The sequence below is a fragment of the Halichoerus grypus genome, chromosome 13 (assembly GCF_964656455.1).
Source record: "Halichoerus grypus chromosome 13, mHalGry1.hap1.1, whole genome shotgun sequence".
NCBI classification, from domain to species: Eukaryota; Metazoa; Chordata; class Mammalia; order Carnivora; family Phocidae; genus Halichoerus; species Halichoerus grypus.
Window position 1 is genome coordinate 28,183,929 of NC_135724.1, and position 19,720 is coordinate 28,203,648.

Here is a 19,720-nt window from a genome sequence, read left to right on the forward strand (position 1 = left end):
CATATTTGTTTAAAAACAATCACATTATTTGAAACTCTACCAACAGTGATATATTCTGTGATTGAAAGCCAACTGGAATCACTGTATACAAAATATGGCATACCATAAGTGCATAATATGTGCTTAATAATGACAACCACCAATATTTATTGCATTATTTCTATGAGTCAGACACTATGCTACAACCTTATAAGCAGATATATGCTATGCTTTGGATCTATTATCACCCCTGTTTGAACTTGCAAAATCAGAGGCGGAGTGATCTCTTTGGCCAGCCTCTTTCTTTTCCCAGTTCCTTCCAGTGATAGCTCACCCCTCCCAATCAGAAGGTTCCTAAGCAAATCCACTGGGCCCGTTCCTTGAGGACATGAGTTCTCAGCAAATGAGGCTGTGATGATCAAGGACAGAAAGGGCATAAACATACTTTGCAAACTCTAAGTCACTATCCCAAAGTGCAAAATAACCAGATGTGGAGAACTCGGATTCTCTGACTCAAGGCAGCGGCAGATTCAGGGCATCTGCTTGCCTATTTGAACCTTAATGGACGTTGTCTGGGATTCCTCCAGGAACAGCTACACCTGAGGCCACAGAGGTCTGCTCGCTGCAGTGATGCTGAAGGGAGTGTGGTGTAGACAGAATCAGGAGGCCAGCTATAACCAGAAGATGAGGAACGCAGGCGGCGGGCAGGGGGGTGGTGGTGGTTACCTTCAGAGCAATTTCATTTTCTAAACAATCAAGAGGATGTTATGAGGGGTTGGGCAAGACTTCCTCTGGGCACAGAGCTATTAAATCACAGCTTCACAGAGTAGGGCCCGGGTACAGGACGGACAAATGGGATTTCACAAGTCAAACCCAGGCCCCAGCCAGCTAAGTACGCCTGCTTTGCTTGGGACCATCTCTCCAGCAGACAGCCAGCAGAAAGGATGCCAAGGGGCCCAACCTAAAGTCCATACTTTATTTGAATAAAAGAGTCTTTAAATGCTGAGATTTATAACTTCACAGGAAAGGTTTGGGAGGGGGGAAAAAGCTTAAAAGAACATTTTGTGTAGCGTTCTGATACTGCCAACAGTTTGTGGGTTGGACAGGGCACTGCGTTCCTAAAGATTAGATGTAACTGCGGGCTTCTTCTTCTTCTCATTTAATAGCAAGGAAATACAAATCCTCCCCTCATGTCAGAGTCGCAATTCTTCAGACTTTTTGTACAATTTTCCCCATTCAGGAGTAACATTCAGCTGAAGGGAAATCAGAAAAACTGTAGCTTTTTTTTTTTTCTTCTTGAAACCAAAAGAATTTAAAGATATCAAGTTTAGCGTTCTAATTTAATTTCTGAACTTTCTTTTTTTTTAATGAGAGAAAGAATTTTAGTGGATATAAGGAGAAAGCACACGTTTTTGTGATTACTAGAATTTTGGTGGTTGGTATTTTATGAAAATGCCACAGATCTGTACTATGAGGCATACTAAGCATTCAGAACAACCCCCCCCCCCGCCACCAAACACACACACACTCCTGACCTCCGCCAAAGAGAAATGTCAGCAAGAAATCCAAGCGAGAGAGTTATTTTCCTTTTCACATGGAATATAACACAGATTCTGAACTGTGAAAAGAAATTAAGAGTGAGAAATAGTTTGATTTAATACACATTCTGAGCCACCTCCTCCGAGTGGGCGAGCTACGCCTGGATTTCACACTGAGGTTCTGGCTGCCGGTTAGCCCACCAGGGGCAAGAGCAAAGAGCAAGTCATTATAACTCAATCAGGCAGGGATTAGCGGCCACCGTCGCCTGCTTATGTGAAAGGGTTTGTTAAGCTATTCAGACATATCACAGAATTGCAAGATGGCCTGGACCTACTTAAATGATCGAGGTCAGCCATATCATGGCCAGACTAATCTGCAGAAGGCACCGTGATCACCATGCCATTTCTTTGATCCTGGATGTCCCCTCTTGCTGGTGGCACCTAATTGAAACCTAGCACGAGGCAAGAAGCTCTCTGATTAGGCCACACCTACCCAAGCAGGCCTCCTCCCTAGCCCTCCACATGGCGAGCCCAAGTCAAGCCGACCAGGCCCTGCTGGTTTTGCCAGTTCTCTCTAAACTTACCACATTTTGTGATTTGATTATTTTATTTGCCTTTTTTTTTCCTCTTCTGCATCAACTAGAAGACTATAAACTTTGCGAATACAGGCGTCTTATCTTGTTCATTTTTATATTCCCAAAAGTTTTAAAATATGTATGTAATGGCTGAAGGCAATATTTTTTTGAAGAATGCTACATATATATTCATATTTCCCCCCAAGTTGTTCCTCTCTGCTCCCCATCTGTCTAAATCCAACCAATTCTTCCAGGTCCCGGTATGGCAACACCTCCTTCGTGAAGCATTGCATGAGCTACTCCAGTCTAAAGTGAACGGTCTCCCTTCTGACTTCTTTGCCATTCAGTTTAGCAGTGTGAGGTTTGATAATTGACTTTTTAAAAACTGCGTTTCCAAAATTACCCACGAGGTAGACCTTCATCTACCAGATCTCAAGGAGAAATCTACAAACAACACAGGTAATCGGTCACGAAGCAAATGTGAGCATCTTCCCCTCTGAAGGGTGTCCTGGGAGAAAGAAAGAGCATGTGTGAAGTCAGAAGGTATTTGGAGCCTGTGTTCAGGGAACAGCAGGATGCCCCATGCATGGCGCATGGTGGGGAGAGGCATGTCTGGGGCTGAGAGAGATGAGAGAGAAGGGAAAGTCAGAGAGATTGGACCCTCTGCTGATGGACAGGCCACAGAGAAAGCATAAGGGATGCGGGTAGCTTCTAGGAGCAAAGACCAGCCCCTGAAACAGCCAGCAGGGGCCACAGTCCTAAAAGCACAAGAAACTGAATGGATCAGCAACCTGAATGAGATGGAAGTGGATCCTACCCTAGAACCTTCAGAAAGGAACAGAGCCCTGCCCACACCTTGATTTCAGCCCCATGAGACTCTAAGCAGAGGACCCAGCTGAGCCCCCTGGACCAACGGCCTACAGAAACTGTGAGATAATACATCTGTGTTGTTTCAACCTGCTACATTTGTGATAAATTGTTACAGCAACAATAGAAGACGAATACAAATCTCATGCTCTCTCTTATTGCATTTTTATGTCTGGGGTTAGTAGATAAATTGGTCTACAAAACAGGTGCTACTGAATAGTGCTAACGAACTCTTGCTGTGACAGGACCAAATGCCAGAGGATTGAAATTGCCACCCCTTTCAAGGGAACTTTGGGTGAGATGTGTGTTTTGTTACTTATTCACCATAACTGTATAATCCTGACACCTTATCTTTGTCATCAAATACAACTGTGGTCCAGCTGATGTCTGCCCCTCTGTGTGTGTGTGTGTGTGTGTGTTCAGAAAGGGATTTAACTGATCCCAGTAAGAGCATAATTGGGAGGGAAAGCCTGCTGTTTAAAGAAGACTTCTATAGCAATCTGCTAGTTTGTATTTTCTGTGCTTGAATATATTATCCAAAGTGGAAGTGAAAGGAAATGAACATTATTAACAATCGCGTAGTAAGCAGTGTGTTGGATGCTCCTGTGTATATTCTGCTTTTATTTGACTTTCATAAAACTCTGCCAGGTAGATGTTAATAGCCTCATTTTTTAGATGAGGAAAAGGAGGATCAAAAAGGCTAAGTTGTCCAAGGTCACACTACCAGTAATTGGGGGATTTAGCATCCAAATCTACATCTGAGAGTCATTAACTCCTGAGAGTTTTTTGGTTTTTGTTTTTTTGGCTCTCCTAGGCCGCCCTAGAAGCTGCTGAACTTATTCTTAAGCTGCTGTTTCTCAAAGTGTGTGCCAGGAACCTGTGGTGGTCTGCAAGATCAATCTGGCAATCGGTCCCTTAGTAAGAGCTATGCTCAGTATCCTCTTAATGTCATGTAAGCTACGGACAGAGGATGGCATGATCCTGATCCCCCCACAACTCAGATTTTATCTGAGTGAGTCAAGACATCCTTACCTAAAATAAAGGTAAATTATTCAAGGCCATATACAGATGAGTGAAATAAAGTGAAGACTTAAGGGTTATATTAGAAAGATGCCAGAAGGGCTAAGAAAATGACTAGGTAAGATCAGAAGCCAGATGGAAAAGAAAAGGATGTTCTGTGAGAAGGAGGTAATGTGGTGGTTGGAGACTCAGATGAAGGGCTAATTATGGTATTTTCTGTAGGATAAGGAGGAGATTTAGCAAGGGAATAAGCTGAAAATGATCAGGAGACAAGGTGAGGCAGTGACGGTAAGTAATGTAGGCTCTCTGACACCATAAAAGGAATTTCGGATTTCGTGCAATAGGAATTTTTATTTCTATATCTGGCATCAATTATTCATTTACCTATGGCTGCCTTCCTAGACATTTCATGGAAAACAACTCCATTCTTCTTTTTCTATTTCAATAATTAATATATTTATTTAGTTAGAGCCATAAGGGGAAGATAGATGCAATTAGGTTTTTGCTCTGAGTTGATTATTGCCAAAAGGATCGACGAAATGAAAAATGAAGTAGAGGAGTAGCACTAGGGGTCAAGATGGCGCAGCTCTGGCCTCGTGGAAAGTCAGCCCACATGAATTCCTGGGGTCTGAGTAACTTCTCCATGCAGGTGGCACTGAGGTGTTGCGCTGGCGGACTTCCCGGAAGGAGGCATTACTCAGAGTCCTCACCGGTAACAGGAAGAGAAACCCAGAAAGAAGATTCTCCTCTCTAAGACCACTGGGACAGATTTTCTTCTATTATAATTAATATTGACTGGAACTAGAAAAATAATGGAGGAAAAGTCTATGAGAAAAGCTTTTTCAGCTATTTTATTTGATAAAATAAAATTTTATTTGCAGTATCCATGAAGACTTAAGAAACCTCCTGGAAGATTTTGTCTTCTCTTTTGCCTGATGCCCAGCTCATAGCATAGGGAGATGCTGACTTCCTGGTTGAGGAGGAATTGAAGAAAAAACAAAGAGGAGAGCTGCTTTTCACAATGGCAAGGATTGGCTTTATAGCAAATCTCACCTTAGGAAGATCCATAGGTATTCCAGGAAGGAAAATAAGCAAGTATGAGGTAATCCTTTGTGTCCTAAACCTATAATCAATAGCTGGCTCCTTCCCTTTAAATACTCTCAGTATGAGTGACAGCAACACTGGCCAATTATTAGAGCAGCTACAACTGGGCTTATTCTGTGTACATTTACTTGGAAAGTCAGCATGGTATTCGTTAAGCCACACTGACTGGTGGCATTCCCCATTGTGGTGTGGAGCTGTGGGTCTCAAGCTCTGGAAAACTTACTGCATCCCACCCCCACCCCCTTGTCAGATTCTGATCTGAGAAGAAACACTCAACACTCAGCAATTCTTGGGAAAACATTTTGGCAACCATCTTCAGCCGTGACTAATCTGTCCCCTTCCCGGTTGTTGTCCTGGCACTTGGATTCTTGTGGAGATCTTAAATAGGACAATGAGGAAATCTGGATGGTTTTCATGCCCACTTGCTGCTGCATTTATTTAAAAAAAATATAATCCCCTCTTAGGGCAATGACATAGAATGTAGAAGGAAAAGTTATCATGGTCAATTCTGGGAAGGTACTTGAGAGGAAGTTGAAAAGATCAGGCAACCAAAGTGGTGGTGGGGAGAGTGGAGAAAGAGGAGAGAAAATGGGGGAGGGGAACACGGGTTGGCTTTCTCTAGCTTCTTCTGGGGAGGGGGGCAGAAAGGAAAGGAAGCAAGGGGAACAATGACCATTAGCTGGGGACCTGTGCATCTACATTAGCATAATGGTTATTTAATTGGATTATAGGTGATTTTTATTTTTTCTTATACATGTTTTCCTAAATTTTCCAAGTGTTCTACACTAACAGCTATCTGGTTTTAATTAGTAATAGAAATAATAAATGTTTTCCCAAATGCTCATTTGCTCTATGCTATGTGTGGGGAATCCATTTTTATTGTTGTTGTTGGGACCTCAAAGAGAAAAAGAGTGTCTAGTATGAAAGGGGTTCATTATTTCATAGAAGACATACTGACACAGACTTCTAGGACGATGACGTCTCCACTGAAGGACGTACAGTCATAACATCGTCTAGTAGTATGTCTTATACATTTTAGCCACTTGATATTTTTTTAAGTGTGTAATTAGAGTAAATAAATGAAGCAAAAATATAACTAACAGTTCAAAAGGTATATTCTATAAGAGAACCCTTCTGGCCTCCTGGTGTTGGAATATAAGACATGATAAACTGGTTTAGGACAACGGTTCTTCCAGCCCACATCCCAAGTTCTCATGGACATTCGAAAGGGGATGAGGTCTCCTGTCTATCAATTTCTCAGACTTTTGAGATACAGCCCCAAACCCATGGTTTCCTTAATGACTTGTTCCACTCTGTTTTCATTTTTAGCATATATCATTCTCAAGATGAAAGTTTCTATATGTTTACGAGGAGATGTGTAAAGTCCCTCAAACGGTGTAAAACTTCTCTTTAAAACAACAGAATGTTAGAGCTTTGTGATTTAGTGAAGAAGAACATTCTTGTTCCTCCTTTGTGTGTCCTTTGTGATTTTCGGAGGTATCCATGCTCCATCTGGGGTATCTATTGCCCAGGCTCTGCACACAGAATCAGCCTCACATCCTGGGCTTGGCTGATCCTGGCTCCAAAGACCTCCTCCTATTAAGAAACTAATTTCAGGCAACACTGAATTGCTAGTGCGTTATTCTGGGCTCTCTCATTTAATCCACTGGCAAGGGTGCTTTAAGGATAACTTAGAAGCTGAGTCATATTATTGACCTTGTCAGAGACATAGAAAATCTAGTGGAAAAAGAGAGTTGATGAGAAAAATCAGGAAACTAGGGACCCAGCACTTTTTCTGTGCAAAACTCGCTCAATGACTTTGGACAAAGACTTTAACCCTCTGGGTTTTGATTTTCTTGCCTGTCAAGGGGGAGACCAACATCTATCTGCAAACCTCAGTGGATTCGGAAGATCAAATAAAAGTAAGGAAATGCACTTTGAAGAGCATAGCACCCTGTTCAGATGTAAGGATGATGGGGATGCAGCCTCAGGGAAAGCTTTTCATCTCTGTGTCCTTAGATCCTCCATCAACGAGGGGAGACCCGAGGGGAGCCCCATCTCTGCACGGACTCACTGCCCACCTTCCCAGTCTCTGCAGCCCCTTCACAGAAGAGTGAGAAACCACAGCAGTGGCCGCCTGAGGGACGTGCTCGCTCTGCCCGACCGATCCCCTCTTAATGCCTCCGACTTGCTCTGAATCCTTATGTAATGGGGCAAACACCAAAACCAACTTGCTTTTACAACCTGCAACTTATTACTCTGAAAGTTATTTTATGGATCTTTTCTTCCCGTAGAATGGGTTTTTATTTCTAGTGATGAAATGCGTGGACTCTCACTATTCTAATTGCTTTGCAGATGTGTATATATCCATCTCTTGTCTCCTGAGAGCTTGGCAAGGTCTTTGAGGATAGTCATGTTTCCTGGTACTTCATCATTTCACCCGGCACCTAGCACCAAGCTCAACGCCCTTCACGCCCAGCCCCCTTTCACATCAGTGTGCCCCCCCTCCTCCACCTCCATGACGCGGTTCCACATCCTCTGCATGGCAGCTGTGCCTCTTAAAAATCCTGCCCCACCCAACTGCTAACTTCAATCTAGCCAGGAGCCTTTCGTGTACCGCCCACACGTGCCCAACTGCGCATCTTCATCCACCTGCGGCCACACTCATCCACTACGCTCCCACTCTCCAAGGTCCAGCTCCAAGATTTTGTCTTTTGAACACTATTATCTTTCCTGATCCTGGATCCCTATAGCCCCCACTGTTGGCCACTGAGTTAGCATGGATTAAATTTGGTCTGCATGTACTCCCTGGTTGTTTTATGTATGCTGAATTAGCCTCTTTTCAGTATAAGGAACTTGAGGTAGGAGCCCTTCCTTGCTTTTTTCTTTTCTTCTGGTCTCTCTGACTGTCCCTGGCACTGTGATATATATTAAGTAACTAAAGAGCTCACAATCACTTTTGAGAATATAGGCTCTTTATGAACCAGCATATACATTTCATTCCAAGTAGTGAAGACCTCTGGAAGACCAACAGTTGGGCTCTAGTCTATAATACTTTGCACACAGTAAATGTTCAATAAAAGATGCATTTATCAGAACTTGGGATAACCAGGACTTTTCTTCCACACATTCTCAGGAGTGCAGCCAACAAGCACCCCACGGTACCACAGGGAGGAGTTTTCAGAAGTTTTCAAATAGATGTTACCATGATCAGAAATTAAGTGCCTGTGTGTCTGTGGGGCAGAGAAGGGGGAGCTGGCCTAGACCCTCTTACCTCTTTTCAAATACTATAGCCTTTACCTTTTCTATACACGGACTTCACAGGAAGGCAGAATGACAGTATAAAAGGTTCAGGCATTGTTTTCATGCTCCCAGAATTGGGGGACATTAGACTTAAGATGTACTAAGATGGGCTGCACCACCTCCCACCAAGGGCTGACTTAAGACATAAAGTGTCCTTAGAGGCTGCAGCATGGCTAGAACCACAGCAAAGTTTCACTTTCTGCACCTGGAGCCCCATTTTCTCATCACCCACTTGTTAACTCCTTCTCATCTGGATTTGGCACACAGCCCACCAAGCCTTAACCATACGAAGCACTAAACACATAATATTTAGTTTTTCTGTTGGTTCAGGGCCACCAATATGTTCATACATATTCTCATCTCCCATGAACTCTCTGTAGCTTCTAGTCCTGAGGGCCACCCCATTCTTCTTAAATTCATTCTTCCTTGACCCCTTGGTTTTCCTCCAACATTTCCAGCATTTCCACTCGGCGTCTTTCCCGATTCGCTCTTATTCTGCTTCTCTCTTTAGGTGGGCCACAGGGTCCCCTGCCTTCCACCCTCTTTTCTTTATTCCCTATAATTCTCTCCCTTGCTCTGTACAGCACTGTCACCTGCTGCCTTCACAATTCATTTCCTTGCACACCAACCAGACTCTTTCTCTGATTTCTGTAATTCTGTTCATATGCTACAGTTATCTGGAGCTAACATATTGGAATCATCTTTGACTTTAGCTAGAGAGGGAAAGAGATGAATCAAGAATGACTCATTATTATTTCTCGCTTGAGCACCTGAGTAATGATGTCTTTAGATACTTATAATGTGGGTGTTATAGTGGGGAAGGAAAGGCAGGGTGGTGGGTACAACCCAAACAAGAAATGGATAATTACAATATCATATGGAGAGTGCAAAGTTCGCCCAACCCAGACTAGCGGGGAGAGAGTGGCCAGGAAAGAAAGACAAAGTATAATCTGGTCATTTCATGACTTTTGCCTATTTAAAAAACGACTTCCCACTGCCTTGGTGAAGCACAAGTCCCATACCATAAGCACAAGCCTCATGGAATGGGGGAAAAACACTTTAACTCATGAGGACAACATTGTCTTCTGACCTTATCTGTCATGATCCCCAACTGCAGATCCTAACCTCAAAAAGACTGGAATAAACCCCATTTCTCAAATAGTTCTTGGGTACTTCTACCTAAATACCTTTGTTTACACGGTTTCCTTTCTACACTGTGCCTCCCCTCCACCCCCTACCATCTCCACTCTCCAAAAGCCTCTTCCATCCTTCAGGACCCATCTTGAATGGCAGCTACTGCAAAGAAGCATCTCCTGATTCCACCTCTCTACTCCCACTGAAAACATAGAGGTGGCTCACCGTCATCCGGGCAGCCCCAGCGCTTCTTCTAAGGCTTTCTGATGGCCCTTATAGTCTGCCTTATAAGATTAGTTCCATCTGGTTTCCTCCTCTGCATTAACAGGAGAGACTTCTGGATTATAATCTCTTGGAGGGCAAAAGTATCCAGTTACGAATCCTTGAATTTCTCCCCCAGGACTGCACCAAGCCGTGTGTGTGTGTGTGTGTGTGTGTGTGTGTGTGTGTGTGTGTGTATCAGCCACTAAAGAAACCCATTTTACATTTTCCCTTGTCTTTATCACCTCCTCCCCTTGACTGCAGCTAATCTGCACTAAGTGTTATATTGGCACGAGCCTGTGCTACAATCCTAGCAAGTATTCAGTCTCATCCCTTGTTCATTTATAGAGTGAAAGAGATGGGTTTCTGGAGGGTCCTTCCAGAGGCACCATCCTCATCTCTGCCTACTGACATGCCAGTCTTTGGAAAGCGAGCTTTATTGATTTCTCTAGCCAAGAAAGGCTCCACGCCGTATCAAAGCCAAGTCTGTCGAAACTGTAAGTTCTCTGAACCCACACCTGAATCTGCATAATTCCCCAAAGCCACAAAGGTATAAATAAAAACTTCCAACAGGACAGCGGAACGTTTGCCAACTGTGGGAAGATAAATGGCCTGGGGACTTCTTGCTCCAAAGGCAGAATGGCTTGATTTCTGATTTTAATGTGGAAAAAGAGATGCTGGGAGTCTAAGATTTTTTTCTTTCATTGCCAGAAAGTTATGGGTCACAACATTTAATTTGATTAATTCCCAGTTTCCAAGAGAAAACCTTAGGAGGAACCTTGGGAGGCCCGATAAAATAAGTATGTGCAATTGTTAAGACAGGAAAGGAAAAAAAATGACTTCCATCAGAGCCCACAAAGATTGTTTCCAGTCCCAAACATGGGTCCCCAGAGACAGCCTGGAAACCAAATTATTGTCAAATAGATGCTTACCTTTTACAATGGCTCACAGCAAAAGAAAACATATAGCTTAACATCTCTCCCACAACTCACCTTTCTAGTTCTTTTTCTTTTATTCTCTCTCTCTCTCTGCCTTCCCCTCTCCCTGATGTTATGCTTCCAGGTCTAAGCTCTTCTACCAATTAGATACGTATCATTGGATGAGTCACTTGACCTTCTTAAGCCTCAGCGTGCTCATCAGCAAAATGAGGTGTTTATATTACATTGTTAAGATTCTTTTACTTTGGAGTCTAAATATAAATGCAAGCCTGCTCTGTCTGTTCCCACGCAATTGGTCCCACAAGTGCTCTAACCTTTTTTCTAGGGTGATGACTGGGGCTGCAGCATACACAAAGAGTGAGCTAACTTGCTGGTGGGGGTCAGGTATGGAGAGTTCCACCTTTTGTGAAAGGTGAGATCAAATGGCTGGATGAAGTGGCTGGAGCCAAAGATGAATGGGGTGAGTCATATAATTTAATACGTGGACCAGAGCGATCTATTTTGAAATTTCATTGCACAGTTAATTAATTGGCCAACCTGGCCAATAACTTGAGCATTTTCTTCCTAACTGTCCAATCTCTGTGTGTGTGTGCGTATGTGCATGCACGCGAGCATGTGCATGTGTGCACGTGCATGGGCGCACGTGTTTGCATTTAAAAATGGCATCGTATAAATTTGAGACTTTTAGAATCTGAGACTGTCAGGTCTGGTCAGAGCTTTTCTTACCATAGGCTCACCTGGGAAAACAGAGAGTGAAAAAGATGAAGAGGTCTTTCAGCTGCTTAGCGTAGGAGACAAGACTGGGCCAGGTGCTCATAATCCTGTTAAACCACACAGCAGCCATTAGCTAATTTATCTTTCATTTCCTCCCACAGGATGACCCAGAATTCAACTTGGATTAAGATTAAACAGACTACACTTCATCAGCTTTTTATTTTTCACTCTTTCTTTTTTCCTGGCCTTAACTTTCTCCTCCCATGAGTCTTCTTCTTCCTTCTATTCCATTTGTAGAAAATGTTCCCCACATATGGTTCTTTTGTATAGTTTTCATGTCATCTCATCTATGTGGTTAATTCCCTCAACTGGATGCCTGCTTGGAGGAGGGTTTTGTATTATTTTTGGCGTGGGGATCCATTTCCTGCCTATGAGTGACAACAGAGACTGCCTCCCAAAATGCCCCATGGTGCTGATAAGAGGAGCTGGCAAAGGGCAAGACAGAAACCACAAGGACAGGTGGAGTCATCCAGGCTCAAGGGACTCCAGCTACCTACGTGGCAGGATTCTGATATCTGAGAGGTGAGCTAAGGATTCATTCTCAGCATCCATTCATCATGAGGAAAGTACTTGACATCTGGGGACTCAGGATGGCTACCTTGACTAATAATGGCATTGGACTGAGAGGTAACATAGGTAAATTGACTCTTTTCACTGTTTCTCCAACATCTGATGGGAGCCTGGACAGCAGTGGTTAAGATGTCTAAATATTAGATCAAAGTATGCAAAAATTATTCTGTGGTCTGAACAGGAAGAACATCACTCACACTAGAGACCCCTTCCACCAGCTAAGAAGAAGTTGGCTTTGAGAGCACGTGGCATCACTCTGACTATGTGTTGTCAAACTTGGACAGGTTTGCTCTTCGGGAAATCTGCAGCATGTCAGTCTATGAGAGATGGTGATGCCTTGTGGGAGAGAGGCGCACATGAGGGCCCATTTGGCTTCTTCCAACGTTGGGAGTCTGTGGATGGTACCTTCCCACTACTTATCCATTATTTGGTCCCAGGCAAGCATTTTTATAAATGGAGATTTAGCAGATGGTATCCATTTAGAAAACGGGTCAGAAGAGCCACTGCCTTCTGAAACAAAGCAGAAGGAGTAAGACGCAGAAAAATGGTAGAGTCTTTGTGACTTCTGAGCTCTAGGTGTGTTGTAAGGGGACTAACAAGTCAGTGCATCCACCTGTGGGGCTGGGGGGTTGGAGAATGGATGCTTTTCCAAGCAGGAAAGAGGAAATGTAGTGTGCAGCTAAGTGAAGTCTCTAATTTCTGTCTCCATAATGGTAATGACTTCCATTGACATGGTGTCTTCTGTCAGCTCTGATCTCAGGGAATGCTCAGAGTCCTCCCTTGACTTAGCTCCTAAATCTGGTCCTCAATGGGCTAAAGGATGACATCACTATATATGCTCTATCTATTTCGGAGAAGACTAGCTCATGTGAAATAGGACATTGGGATGCTAAGGGAGTGAATCCAGAGTGGAGAAGGAAGAGGTGGAGGGAGAGAAGCTGTGAGAAATACTGATGCCTTTGTTTTCAAGCAGAACCTTCAGTATCATTCATGGAAGAGACACCTCGACTCAGGTAATGTCTCTGGAAGATTTCTCATAACCTCAGCCTCACTCCACTGCCTCCCACCTTTGAATGGGATTTGCTACTCTTTGGAGTGTATCACGTTAAGGTGAGCTCTCTTCAGGGAGACTTGACAAACTCTGACATTGAATCCTAAGTGTTGCTAAAAACATGTTTTTTCCCTGATGCTTTGGGGGTTCAGAAATAGAGGGAACATTTAGAATAGAGGTGAGGAGAGGCCAAAGCTCGGAAGAGAGAAGAATGATCGAGAATCTGATCTGCTCCAGTAAGATATTCAACAAGATGTGCAGGGACAACTGACGTAAGTCATATAGACATAGAAACCACCAACGATTATGATTCACTAAAATGTTGAAGAAAAAATAAACTCCTATAACACAGAGATAGGCACAAAGCAGTGGTGAAAATAACTCCAAGAAGTACATTGCAGTAAGAACACAGAGGGAAGCCTGTCCATGTCGATGCTTCCAAGGGGATGGCTAGAAAAGGTTGGGCCCTAAGGGGTCCTTTTACGCTGGTTGGGAATTGAATAAAGGGATGTCATCTTTCCTTAATTACTCTCTCTGCAATCATCACATCATCACCGTGCAGATGCCTTAGGGAAAGGCATGTAACTGAAGAATGGTTGGGTACCTGAGAGGAAGGGCTACGGTGGAATATACGAGCACTGAGCTGAGGACCAGGACTTGTGTGTTCTAGATTTGGCTTAGCTCTTGGGTGGCATGCGGTCAACTGCAGTGCTGTGGCCAAAGCCCTGGGCTTATTACAATCATAATTCTAACCATGATTCTAAACCTGGGCAGGTCACTTGATCTCTGAGCCTCAGTATCCCGATTTGTAAAATAGGAATGAAAATAACTCTCTTCTAAGATTGTAGGGTGAGTGTTATGAAGAAATGTATGTGAAATGGTTTTAAGAACTGAAACATACTATACGAAAGAGGTCTGGCCCAATCCTGTCAGTTACAGCTGGTAGACAGTACCCCCAAAAAACAGAATGCCATGCCTTAGGGCCCACATAACAGAGTTAGGCCTCGTACCCAATTTTTAGGTTGAATCCAGCTTTCTTTTAGGACACTGTCATGATGCCTGTTTCTTTCCATCTGATGTGGCCAGATGAAGAACGGATGAGAAGATGGGAAGAAGAAGGGGAATTTTGAAGAAAGCAATGGCCACTACATTGAGTGCCAACCCCGAGAGAGCTGTACGCTAGAGGTGGGCACCTTTAGAGACACGCACAGGAATCAGAGAAGGATCTCTAGCTGGGAACTCTCGTGGAGTTGACCAGCACCCAGCAATCCAGTCCAACCATAGAAAATCTTGGTAAGACTGCTGAGAAACCTACTGAGCAACAATGGATAGAGGTTTCAGCTTCTGAGATCTTGTGTCTCAGGTCTATTAAGTTAGGATCCTTGCTTGTAGGTTCTTAGCAGTAACATGCCACCATTACTTTTTTGCTAAATAGTGCCAAGAAAATACAAAAATTAAGAAGACCCTCTGTCTATGGCTGTTTTGGACCTGTGGTTCAATTTCACTATACAGGACGAGAAAGCAATAGTTTTTCTCACGAAAAAATTTAATCTAGCCATTCCTGCCCAAGTGGGCTTAATTTGGGCTTTGCATAAAAAACAAGTCCCCTTCCACAAAGTCTGATGATGAGAAACAGGGAAACCCAGATGAGAACACCCTCTTTGGGCAAACATGAAGTGTGGGACATTTATCACCTTCAGCAGGAAACATGACTGCTAATTGGTCTCTTCATTAACCAAGGAGAGCATCTACCACTATAGCAACTCACAAGCTAGTGGCAATTTGGGGCAATCCTTAAGTGCTTTCTAACTCATAATCATATTTCTTCTGAAGTCTGCCGACCTAGAAAAATGACTCTAATTCCTCATGAATAGACTGCCCTCACTCTCACTAATGATGGACTCCCCGGGAAGGAAGACAGCGAGCAAGAGATACACATCGTAAACAGAGGAGAGATACTACACCCAAGCCTGAACCAGGGATGACTCATCTTTTAGAACCAGGCTATCGCCAGAGTGCTTTGTATTATCCGTGGGTAGGGGGACCACGAGAATCCTTTTAGCTTCTGCAGCTCCTAGGAAAGGAGCTTCTACTCTTTCCCTCATGAACAACTGTTCTGTTCTCTAAGATTCTTATCACTTATTCGATGTGTGGACAGGGACAAAGGGATACTTAGGCAGAAGTGTCAAGCTTCGGTGGCAAGGAAGGCCTGTGTGGGTGGGAAAGTTAGGAAGGAAATTCTGCCAGCAGCTGACAAGGGGTGAGCTCTTTCTAGTAGCAACCAGTACTTCAAGTCTAGAGATTAGTGGGAAAAATCTCATTCCCTGCGGACACGCCAAGAGACACAGCAGTAAGGTCCCGTGGGGGCAGGAGGCTTGCAACACCCTTCGGCCAGGCTCCCTCCCCTTCCTGCAGGGAAATGATGAGCTAGGGCTTCACTTTGGGGGTCCATGCAAATGTCCATGGACAAAGAGAGGACAACAGAGCCTGGGGCGATGGCTCCCTCATTAGCTACCCTGGAGGATTCATTGGTCAGGAGCTTCCAGTGGCTCTGCTGTAGACTTCTCACCTAGAATGTGTGACTTCTAGAGGCGACCTGCCAGATAAAGGAGATATCACTCCCATTCAGCTTTGACATCCTTGGGATCTTGGCACTTTTTAGTGAGTTTCAGAGGCTTCATCCAAATAGCAAACTGCGCCATCAGATCGGATGAGGACCTAAGAATAGCATCTTGAATAAAAAGCATAAATGCAATGGGTGTGGTTGGACTCTAGGTAGCTACTGGGGGTGTCTCTGGGCCCACGGTTCCCAGACATGACTCTGAGAGAGGAAAGACAGCAAATGCCAAATAAAAAAAATGTATCAAACGTGCAAGAACGTCTGTTTTCATTTAGTTCCTACCTCTCTGCAAACCGGTGAATGCAATGTGCCGAGGATGGCAGCCTCCTTAAGAGCAAAGGCCAGCAATTAAATAATAAGACAGCCCGTCTGAAGAGCAACGTGGCCTTACCTGGAGACAGGGAGGAGTCGTAGGAGCTTCTCTCCTTGCGATTCATCTTGAAGGCTTGGATGTCCTTTTCCCTGTATGTCCCAAAGCCTTCGTAGCTCCTCCTTTTACTCCCGCTCATGTCACTGTCCCACTTGTCATTCGAAGGGTTCATGTCACTGAACACGTCCAGGCTCTCGGGTCTGGTGCCGCCACTGTCGCCCCCGCTGCCGGAGTACCTTTTTGGGCACGAGTCCGCAGGCTCGCCGCTCAAGTCACCTTTGTCCTTGGCCTGGGTCCAATGCTGGGCATCAGAAAGTGACAGTGTAGACAGGGTGTCCACCTCAAAGTTGTTCTTGGAAGCTTTGTGGCCGGCTTCACTGTGCTGGTGCTTCTGCTTCTCTTTATGCTTATTCTTCTCACTCACTAATGGGAGCTCCTTGTCTGCACCACCCAGCCGCTCGCTCAGGATGTGGCTGGAGAAGCCCGTGGCTTTGCCTGCGAAGAGACCACTCAGGTTGTCATGGGTCCCCAGGATCCGGTCTTCCTTGTGCTTATGCTTGTGTTTGTGTTTTCTCTTGTGGAGCCGACCGCTGGCCAGACCGGCGCCACCCGCCTTGGGAGGATTCAGGGCCGGCTGCATGTCACCGAGGCCCATGCCGACAGGTCCCTGCAGGTGGACTCCATGTTTTGCTTTATGCTTCGCTGTCCCCGACATCTTCATGTGGGAGCTCGTGTGGAACTGAGGAGGTGGCACTGTCGGCCTCATGAACGGGGAAGCGGCTCCGAGCGTGTGTGATAGGTACAAGGGAGCTGGGTACTGACTGTAATAACCAAGGTTCATCATAGGCATTGATGTGTAAGGCATTCCATAGGGTGCATAGTAACTTCCACTGGGAATAGGGTAGCTGAACCCTTGTAAAAAAGGCACCTTTGTCATGGTGTCATTGGTTTTTGCAGGCCTACCACGCTTCTTCTTTGACTTCAGGTCTGAAGTCCTGCGAAGATAGAGCAACGGGTCATACTGGATATATGGCACCGGGTAGTAGTGATCAAAATTAATCCGAAAAATGCTGGGATACGGATTCTCGTGGTAGAAGGTGTAACTCCGGTGGGAGATCCTGAACACCTGGAACTTGGTGATGAGCTCTTCCAGGTCTGCCAGAAACTGAAGGTCATCACGATTCTGCAGGCTTTTCCGTTTCCTCTTGTGCTTTGGCTTCTTGAGGCTTTCGTGGGCCAGAAAGTTGTCCACCATGAGATGCTTCTGCCGGTGGCCATGCCGGGTCTTTGTGCTGGTGTCGGACGGAATGGTCTCCGGGTTGTCCAGGGAGCAGAAATCGAAAGAGTACCTCCGTCGGGATTCTGAACCCTTCTCTGCTTGGTCAGACGTGCTGTTGTTGTCCGTCCCAATGCCACTGTCGCTTGGGATCGTCTCCTCGCTGTGCGACTCACTCACAGGGGACAGCGTGATTTCCTTGAGTGACCCGATCTCGCAAAGGTGGGAAGGTGAGTTGGCCATCAGCCTGGGTGGGGACAGCTTCCAGGCTCCACTGTGGATTCCCTTCTGGGTTTTGGTTGGAAGAGCACTGATGGGCTGGAGATTTGGCATAGTTTTTGACTCTGAAAAATTGGTTTCAGTGCTGGCAGGGCTCAGGTTGCCATTTGACCCACCTAGCGGCGCTGAAAGTGGGTGCATAGCTGCTGGTGAAGATGCCACAAGGGACTGAAAGTTGGAAGGCACGGCTGGAACGTCCGGCTGGCTAGAAGCAGGCCTTGGGTGCTTGATGGCTGTTTTGGGTTCCTCGGATGGGGGTGGCAGCTCTGCTCTTGGCTTCCTGCCCCTCTTCTTGCCGATGTAGATGGTTCCCCTCTTGCTGACGTTGATCTGCTTGCCCAATTTGCTCTCAATTGCCGCTGCCCCGGGGCTGGTCTCCGGGGGAGCTTTTGCCTTCAGAGCAATGTTGCTGGAGCAGGACAAGATCTGGTTCAAGATATTTTTCCTCTTGAGTGTTTTCATCTTATTGATGGTTTTGATGGTCTTCTTATCCAACACCCCAAGCTTTCCAACTTTTTTGTGAAACTTCATCTCGCTCATGGGCTTGTCCTGTCCTGGCACCAGCTGGGCCAACTTAGCTAAACTGCGTCGTCTCTTTCTTTTCTTCGTGCCAGGGAACTCCCGGCTGATGGGACTGACCGGGCTGGTGGAAGTCCCCTCGTGAATCGTCTCCACCGTGAGCAAAGGCTGCTTCTTCGGCCGCCCCCGCTTCTTCTTGACGGGCGTAATCACAGTAAGACTGTCTGTGTTGGTGTACAGAGGGCTGGATGGGGTGATGGGGTAGGCAGACGGCGGTTCCACCATCAGTTTATCGGAGGTGGCCAGGACTGCCTCCCGGAGCATACTGGTGGGCTTTGGTTTGCTGCACGTCCACCTCCGTTTCGCAGCAAATTTGGGATGCTGGATTTCTGGCAACTTCCTCGATGGAGAGTGGTCCGTGCATGTTGGAGGCGTCATGATCATGGGTGGCTTCCGCTGCTTAGACACGCCTCCTGGCACGACTTTCTCGGCATTTCCACCTGTTTCAAGGCCAACTGAGGGGGACTCGTTCTCTATCATTTTACTCAACTTAGGGACCCGGGGATCTTTCTTATTTCCCTCAGTGTTGGAAAGTATCCTGTTAACCACTTCACTGCTCATAGTGATTCCAGAAGCCAGGGCTTTCTCTGGCATGATCTTTTCTACCACTGCTTTGATGGACTGTCTCTTTTTCCTCTTATGGCTGGTTGGATCTAGACAGGGTGCGTTGATAGGGATAGTAATCCGGACATGACTTGAGTCATTTTCAGGATTACTGACAGAACTCGAATTCTGCCTGGCTGGTGATGCCTCTTGGGCATTGTCTGCAGGGTAGACTTCCCTTTTCCCTTCTGTATTGTCAAATGCTTTCTGGGCATTCTTGACCCAGTCCAGGTCTGGGTTTGCTATGGTTTGACTTATCACATCTTTTTTACTGGACTTTTTCTTATTGCCTATGGTAGGTGGTTCTGGGGGCTCCTTTGCAACTCCTCCATCTTGATCTACCAAGGGCTGAAGTCCGTTGCACTCGACAGAGCTGCTGGGTAGGGCTGGGGAGCTGTGGCTGCCTGGGGATGGGACCACACCTCCCAAGAGCAGATCTTTGCTGTTGGACAGCTGACTCCACGTGCTCCCTGCACTGCCTTTCTTACCCTGGGCCTTTGCAAAGGAAGCCACGGGCTCAAGAGCGGGGATCTTGCTGGTGCTTGCAGTTTCTCTGCCAGACTCTGGACTGATGAAGCAATTCTGAGTGGCAGGTCCACTGTCAGAGTTGGTGGACCAGTCCATGTGGTTCTGGCTGCTGCTTTTTTGCTGGTGCTTTGGTTTTAAGGTGTCACTGGTGACGTCCTGTGGGAGGCCTGGGTCATAGTGGAGATTTGAGTGTTTCTGTGGCCGCTCATAAGCCTAAGGTAGAGGGGTGGAGAAGGAGAGAGAGAGAGAGAAACAAAGATGAACATGTTAGAGCTACTTAAAATTCAATGTCAAAAGCCTTACTTATTTGAAAGTTGGGAACAGCCACCTTTAATTCCAGAATGCTTTTGG

At 45.5% G+C, this 19,720-nt stretch overlaps 1 protein-coding gene across 5 annotated transcripts in view; it reads right to left on the reverse strand.

The window, feature by feature from the left end:
• SETBP1 (SET binding protein 1) overlaps positions 1–19,720 on the reverse strand; it is a 363,437-nt gene that overhangs the window by 87,394 nt on the left and 256,323 nt on the right. For all 5 annotated transcript variants that reach the window (XM_036116481.2, XM_036116484.2, XM_078060382.1 and 2 more), the window contains one exon: positions 16,126–19,582. In XM_036116481.2, coding sequence (XP_035972374.2) covers positions 16,126–19,582 — 3,457 coding nt within the window. The remainder of the gene's footprint in view (positions 1–16,125; positions 19,583–19,720) is intronic.